The 8,440-nt window shown below is 42.7% G+C and overlaps 1 protein-coding gene across 1 annotated transcript; it reads right to left on the bottom strand.

The window, feature by feature from the left end:
• Positions 1-1,055: 1,055 nt before the first annotated feature.
• On the bottom strand, positions 1,056-4,527 carry AMER1 (APC membrane recruitment protein 1). The gene is given in 2 exon segments (XM_030209811.1): positions 1,056-3,542; positions 3,544-4,527. Coding segments are annotated over 2 exon segments (3,471 nt in total).
• Between the last annotated feature and the right edge of the window lie 3,913 nt (positions 4,528-8,440).

Below are 8,440 nucleotides of genomic sequence, written 5' to 3'. Positions count from 1 at the left end.
CAAGGGAGGGGGAGAGAAAACGTTCAAGGCCTAATTTAGGCTGTTTTACGATCTGTATTCAGAACCAAAGAATACACTTGTTTATATTACTAAAACTTCCTTTTGAAGAAAAAAGGAACTCCATTGGCACCTATGCACAGCTATAAAGCTAAAGCAGCCATTTTTGAACCCAAATCCCACACACCACAATAAGGTCACTGGACAGAGTTCTTCAAATGGAATCAAAAAGTGTACACAAAAGGCTGAATGTGCATTCCTTTTTCTCCTATCCTACATGAGAACAGAAAAAGTAACCTGCACGGCAGTCTCACAAAAAAAGACTAATATGAAAGATACAGAACAGAACTGCAAAAATGTTAAACAATCCCTATCATTCCAAGCTTCTAAAATGGTCATTAAACTGTATTCTTTCACATTCCTACTGAAATATATTTAAACTGGGGGTGGGGTGGGAGTGGGGGGACAAAGCAGGCCCTAGAGGGGTGTGATCCCACTTCCCTTCCCCCAGCCCCAAATTCATGCCTTCCTCACCATCTCTGTCCCCTTCAAACTGTGGCTTCTCTGTTACCCCTCCTCCCCCTCTGGTTCTAGTCTTCCTCCCCTTTAGTAAATTCCATTACAGATTACAATTTTAGAGAGAGTTATTCATTACTGAAAAAGGAACACAGGTAGCGAATTAAACCAGCACCATGAGGGAATAACAAGGCCCTAGATTTCAGTGACACAACCTATTTCTAACATTTCCTTAACAATTGCAGGGTTTTCTTTCCCATTTATTTACATTCCTACTATAAAAGTACATAGGAAAAAAAAAGTTATCCTAAGGCTCTTAATAGCTAGCATATTTTGTCTTAAGTTAAAAAAAATGTATTTTTTTCATTTAATTCCCTAAAACACTACATCAAAGCTTGAACTGGACATAAAAAAAGGGGGGGGGGGATCATGAAAGCTGCCACTGATAATCTAAGTCTTAGAGCTCATCAACAGGATCCAATTATGGCTAAATACATCATTCCTACAAAGAGTTAGGCGATTTTTGGCTTCTTAACATTCCTTTAGCTACATCCCTCCTCGCCACAGCTTAAACTGTTACATTCCCCATAGCTGCTGTGCCACCTTCCTGGTAAGTTATTTCCATGATCAATTCGACCTTTCAGCATAGTTTTGTGAGAGCTTTCAAAGTGCTCTGCATAATTTGCTGAGTGCTTTAAGGTTTCCACGTTGCTTGCATTACACTGGGGCATTCCTTGAGTTACACCTATAGGCTTAAACTTCACTGGGTCTTCAGATGACTGAGAGAAACAAAGTCCATGAGGCAAACTGACTCCTTTCCGTTCATCCAACGGTAAGACAAGAGCAAGCTTTTTTTCTCCATAATGCCTATAGGTCTCCGATACCTCTTGAGACTGTCTACCATTAGTCTGGAGAGGTAAATGGGATGGTCTTACCACCTGTCTAGGGCTCAGAGTTATTGGGTTGCCAGCTCTTGTTTCCCGAGGTCTCCAGTCAAAATCAAGCCTACTGTATGTTGGTGTTGAAGACACAAGTAATGTATCTATTTCAGGCTGCGCAGATCTAGACAAATCCTTTTCTAGAACTGCAGCCCCACCATCTGGAACAATCCCTCTCCAACCTTTTATATTTTCTGAAGGAAGGTTTGAATGGCAGTAGTAAGAACCTATCTGGTCTGCTTCAGTTCTGTCGGAATAAAATGGTTGAACCCTTTCCTTGCGACTATTAAAGCCACATCCTATGGAATCTTTTCTCTCCTCCTGTTTGGCAGAAAGTTCACGAGACTTAAGGCTACTCTTTGACACATGCATGTTGGCAAGTTCAAGTTCCAAGCTTTCTGTATCAAGGGACCTGCTTCTTCGATTAAGAGATAATGGTGATGGCATAGAAGGATTCAAGTGATAAAGGCTTAAGTGCCGGGGAAGGCTCGTAACACCCCAGGTAAAGCCATGAAAAGAGCTCTGGGTTCCCATGGGAAACATCTGATTATCACAATAAGCAACAGACTCCTTTTGCACATAGCTATCGTCAAAAGTCTCGAAGGATGCAGTAACTTCCGCATCTGTGTTCACATCCATCTGCTGGTCAAATTCACCTTCATTTTCGACATCAACAATATCAAAAGTGACCATTGTTGGAAGAGCCTGGAGATTCTGTGTAAATGAAGAACCTGAATCTGAACTGCCAAGGCTTTCAGAAAGACTGGAGAATAGAGTTCCATTGCTTGTAAAGTCTACTAAAGCTTGGGAGAAGCTAATAACCTGCTCACATTCACCTTCCATCTCATTTTCCCTACTGTTAGAGTGACCATTTCCTACTACATCTAAACACTCTTTCTTCCTACAGTTGTCATGGTCATCTACATTTCTATAGTTTGAGTACTTCTCTGTATTTGTTTGCCCGAGGCCACTGTGTCCTTGTGTTGCTATCCCTGTTCCATCTAAATCAGAATCAAAAGTAGAATTTGTTGTTTTTGGATTAAGGCACGCCCCTTGTGCTTTTTGGCTACAGCTTACGCCACTAAATTTTTCCAAACAGTGAACTGATTGGACGTCTCGCCTACTGGGAATTTCAGGCTCAGAAACTGAAAACTCAGCATCTCCACCAGTTCTACTTGAATTTTGTGAGGCAACATGTTTGCTGGCAGGGTAAATCTGCTGTCTTACAACTGTGTTGGATGATCTGTTCTTACACTCACTTTGCTTCTGCCTGGAGCATTCTTGACTTGGACGTTCTAATCTTGTTAAAAGGGATTCTTGTTTTAAATCCCAATATAAGAGCTGCTTTTGAATTGCTGCCAGTCTCTCTTCTTCTGTCTCCATTACTCCTGATTTATTTCCACTAATTTGAATTAAACTTTTATCAAAAGAAAGACCAAAATCTAAACAATGCTCAAAAAGCTCTGTATAAGGAGCATTGCTATCAAAAAATACATCCCCGATAGCAGGAGGGCTTAGGTCATCATCCGGCTCATAGAATTCATAAAGTGCGTCACCACTGTAGCTATCTCTTGGAAGACGCTCCTTAATGTCATGGCCTTGGTCATCACCTACTTCATCTTCTGGTCCTGGGGTAGTAGAGTCATAATAGCCTTCATCACTATTTGGGACAGATTCTTGCTGATCACTTTGTGGTGTTAGGTCAACAGTGACCTCAACAGTTCCATCAACATAGGACTGCGTAATATCCTTACACAAACTAGGAGGCACAGGTTGATTAGAAACAGCTTGGACTTCACCATGATCATTTACTGCTTGCAAAGGTTCCCCTTCATAGGTTATATCTGCTTCTGCTGCACTCTCCCAAAGCTGCTGAAGATACTCTTCTTCAATCTCATCAGGTGTTGCCATGTCTTCTCCACCACCTTGATAAGTGACGAGACAGGAGCTCCTTTTTGTTGTCTCTCTACTTCTTTCAACAGAGCTGGTGCTCTCAGCAATGCTGTCAATATCCTGATCAGCAATGATATCACCACACCCAGTGAAGGAATCAAAACTTTTAAGTGATGTCACATCACTAAATACCAGACTGATGTGATCTGCAGGAATGAACTGAGGGCAGATCATTGTCAATCTCATCTGCGTTTCCGATACCGGTAATGCCATTGTGCTCAGAATCTGAATAAATAAGTTCTCCAGAAGTGTTTACAACTGGGCTTCCAATTTCACTCACATCTGTAGCCAATTCATCTGCTTTTCTATATATTTCATTAGTTACCTCGGAATTTGCCATTTCTACAGAATCACCACTTATGGCGTGATCATCTTCTTTTCCATTTGAACTGTCAGCGACTGCTGTGGCTACACAGGTATTTACTAGATTCCTTTTAACGCCATCTTCTGGAACTTCAGACACTATCTCGGGCTTTTTAATGACTTGTTCAACACTCACCGCAACTGCCACAAATTCACATGGCTCCACTTTCTCTGAATCCAGAGTTTTGTTTTTTTTGTGACGCCGAATGCTACTCAACAGTCCTTTTAGCCCTTTCTTTGGTCTAGGGAACAACCTGTCTTCATTATGCTTCTTGTCAAAGCCTTCTGAGCTCCCCAAAGGCAAGGTCTCATTACTGCTGAAATCGAGCTTGCTTCCAGTATCAATGACCAAGTGAGCGCTCTTAGAGCTTGGCAGAATTTTCGCTACAGTGGTTTCCTGCTGAGGAGAACCAGTTTCACCAGCGGTTGAGTTAGCTCTCTCTTTCCTGCCCTCATATGCAACATCAATGATACCATCATGCGTCTTGCTCTTGCTGATGCCCTTCTTGGAAGCCCCCTTCCCGTGACCTTTACTCCTTCCACTGAAGAAACTTGGCAGTGTGCAAATGCTTCTCCTTCCGCCGCCAAAAAATTTAAACGGCGTTTTCTTCGGTTTCCCAAGTAGCTGCTGCTCCGGTAAGGCAGTAGAAACATCTTGCTCAGGCGGTCTCTCCGTTGTTTCACTCTTCCCATCGGATTCTTTGTGGGCAACAGGTGAAAGCTTTCTTCTGTCTGTCTCCTTCAGGCTGCCAGATTCCATGGCAATGAAAGGTTCAGTCGTGCTTAACTGGAAGCCAAAACAGCAGCAGTGGCCAACTCTTCTTTAGCATATGTAGAAGGGAGCAACATTATTAATCTAAAGACAAGGAGAAAAAAAAAAAAAAAAAAGAACAAGCCTGTTAATGTTTTTAGCACCTCTAAAACATTTCTACATGAGCCTATTTGGTTCAAACTTCAGCAAAAGTAAAAAAATAGCAGCTATTGCATTCTGTGGTACAGAGGTTGTATACTCCATAACCCAAATGTGGTTTCAATTCAGTTTCACTTTCAAAGACATTTAATACATTTCTGATGCAAACCAGATGCTTGTTTTCACGTTTGTCTCTAGTCTTAGGTTTTAGCAGTCGAAAAGAATCGAACAGAAAAATGTCATAGTGAAAGGGCTTAGATTGCAAAATTATTCGGAACAGAGATATTCAGTTACTGAGATGCAAAGAAATAGCACTGAAAACCAAATTTAATTTGATAAAAATACAAAATACAAGTCGAGTGATATTCGGCCTGCAGCGGTCAGCAGTTTTAAAAGCCGCTGGTGGCTGAATTCAAACCAGATATTCAATGCTGGGTACTGGCACTGAAAATCTACATCAATGGTGGGCCCAGAAGTTATGTGGGTGCCGGCGCTGCATATCTAGCCAGTGAAGACAAGATCACAAAAAAAGCAGGTAATATCTGCCTGATTAGCTATTCGGATATTGGCAGTGAATGTGGCTGGAGCCTGTATATCTATTTATTGGTACTTATATCCCACATAATTTAAATTCCAGTTGTTCAGGTCTATGTGGCTTACAATAGCAAAGAAGTAAGATTCATACAAATATATATATATATATATATATAGTGTCCAGCAAAAAGAATAATAGTGATGTAAGGACTATTCAAATTAACGGATTAACGTTCATAACAGTTTTCAAAATTTGGTAAACTGTACACTTAATTCAGAAATTTTTTTTTAAAGAGGAAGGATTTCATGGAACTTTACAAAATGTTAAGTAATTAACATTTAGGCTGGTATAGAATTCCACCATTTGGTACCTATATGTGAAAAGTCTCTGCACAATATAGACGATGTTTTTATAGCTAGGGTAGTGAAGCGTGAGATATTCTCTTGATCTTACGGATGAACTGCAGGCTGGAAGACCAATCAAATCCAACATGTACCCAAGTGCAAAACCATTAATTATTTTGTACATGAATATGCAGGTTTTAAAAGATGATTCTAGCTTTGATCAAAAGCCAATGTAGTTTGGCGAGTAGAGGAGTGGCTCTGTCAAATTTTGAAGATTTGAGCACAAGTCTAGCGGCTGGGTTTAGGGTAGGTTGAAGCTTTTTGGTTAAAGATTCTTTGTTCCCCAAATAAAGGGCTTCTTTTACAAAGCCTCGCTAGCGATTCCCATGCAGCAAATGAGAGGAAGCCCATAGGAATTGGGCTTCCTCTCATTTGCCGCACCAAGAATCGGCAGCACAGCTTTGAGGCCCAAACTGTATTGCAGTAGTCTAGTTGAGACAGAAGTAATGTATCTCTTGTGGGTCAACCCTGACTCTGCCCCACACCACTCTAGTAATAAGTAGAGAGTATCATGGCAGTCAGAGGAGATACTCAGTAGTAGAAGCCTCTCATAAGAACATAAGTGTTGACATACTGGGATAGACCATCAAGCCCAGTACCCTGTTTCCAACAGTGGCCAATCCAGGTCCGAGTACCTGGCAAGATCCCAAGTAGCAAGCAAGGAACAGCTAAGTGGACAATGGGTGGCAGAAGATCCTTTATTCCAAATCACAACCACCAGACATGGACCATGTTTCGGAAACCTGCTGCAAATTGCCACATCAATAATGATCTAACTGGAAAGCTTAAAAGCCAAAAGATTACTACATGTCCAACAGGACAGGCTGTCTGGGGACAAAAAAGTATTAAAAGTATTTAAAGTTTTAATCTTTATCCCAATCAAAAATGCAATTATTTACATGAAGCTCTTCTACACCCCCTACTTCTTCTGTAACAGTCACTCAAACTCGTTAATAGCGATATTGCCATACTGGGACAGACCAAAGGTCCATCAAGCCCACCATCCTGTTTCCAACAGTGGCCAATTCAGGTCACAAATACCTGTCAAGATCCCGCAAAAGTTCAATACATTTTATGCTGCTTATCCCAGAAATATACACAACTAAATAATGGATGGAGCAAAACCAGCTGTATGTACAATTAAGTAATTAATGAGGGAGTGTCTCATACTGTCACTAAAGCACCATTGCAGTGTGCTATATCAAAGCATACGCTTGTGTGACGTTTTTTAATCATAAACAACCTCCAAGCTCCGATAGTGCACAATTTTGCTTAATAAGTGCCCTTTAAGGTCTTAATATATTCTAATATTTAGTGTCCCAGTGAAATAATCCAAAACATTTTTTGTTATTTTTTAAGCACTATCGATATACATAAAGCTTAAAAATATAGGCAGGAAAACCCAGTTATCTTGATATTTGAAGTTCTGAAATCGTGCTGTGGTTTAAACATCCTACGTTTTCCAAATCTCATTAATCAACATTCAGTTCTAGTCCCGGTATATGCCAAGTCCCGACAGGAGCCTGTTTCGCATTCCAACGCTTTGTCAAGGGACGACTTTACACATACTTCAACAGCAACCTAGGACCCCAGTGGCTGCTCTGAAACCAAGTTCCTTGCACCATTTATATCTGCCTTTCAAAGAAGAGGCAGTTCTGAGACCCATATTTTCTCTAGATCGGCTGGGCACTGGTACCATACTCTACAGCAAAGATGGAAATATTTGATTTCATTCCTTTGGATATTCTGTAGTTTCCTTTAAAAGCCCAAAATTGATTCCATAAAAGAAATAAACACACATAGATAAACTAAATAAAAACCATAGAACCCCAGGATACCAACTGTCCTGTCCCCCCCCCCCCCTCTAAAAAAAGAAAAGGAAACCCTAATCAAAAGCCTGCACAAATAGCCATGTCTCGACTTTCATCCTAAAACCTGGGCAATTTTGTTCATTTCTAGAACAATTGAATTTAACGGCACCAGGCCAAAACAGCTAAAGGCACATTTCCTCAGTAGGTGGAAATCAGATGATGCATTATGGCCAAAGGAGTGACACAAGAAAACAGCAAGGGAAACAATACGCAAATTCCAAAGTGCAAAACAACGAAGCAGATCAGTTGTAAATGTAAACAAGCTTTATTAATAAAACTAGTAAAAAAAGGCCCGTTTCTGACACAAATGAAATGGGCACTAGCAAGGTTTTCTTCGGCTCCCCTGCAGCCACCCATGTCCCGCGACCCTCCTCTTCCCCTGCAGCCACCCATGTCCAGCGACCTTCCTCTCTCCCCTGCCTCCCTGCAGCCATCCATGTCCAGCGACCCCCTGCAGCCACCCATGTCCAGCGACCCTCCTCTCTCCCCTGCCCCCCCTCCAGCCACCCATGTCCAGCAACCCTCCTCTCTCCCCTGCCCAGTCACCCATGTCCAGCGACCCTCCTCTTCCCCTGCAGCCACCCATGTCCAGCGACCTTCCTCTCTCCCCTGCCTCCCTGCAGCCATCCATGTCCAGCGACCCCCTGCCCCCCTGCAGCCACCCATGTCCAGCGATCCTCCTCTCTTCCCTGCCCCCTCCAGCCACCCATGTCCAGCGACCCCCCTGCCCCCCCTGCAGCCACCCATGTCCAGCAACCCTCCTCTCTTCCCTGCCCCCCCTGCAGCCACCCATGTCCAGCGACCCTCCTCTCTCCCCTGCCCCCCCTCCAGCCACCCATGTCCAGCAACCCTCCTCTCTCCCCTGCCCAGTCACCCATGTCCAGTGACCCTCCTCTGGATATGGATCAGCTTTGAGGCACGTTTCCCCCCCCCCCCCCCCCCCCGGGTTCTGA

The sequence above is a fragment of the Microcaecilia unicolor genome, chromosome 7, assembly GCF_901765095.1.
Source record: "Microcaecilia unicolor chromosome 7, aMicUni1.1, whole genome shotgun sequence".
Lineage (NCBI taxonomy): Eukaryota > Metazoa > Chordata > Amphibia > Gymnophiona > Siphonopidae > Microcaecilia > Microcaecilia unicolor.
This window is presented reverse-complemented; position numbering and strand designations above follow the sequence as displayed.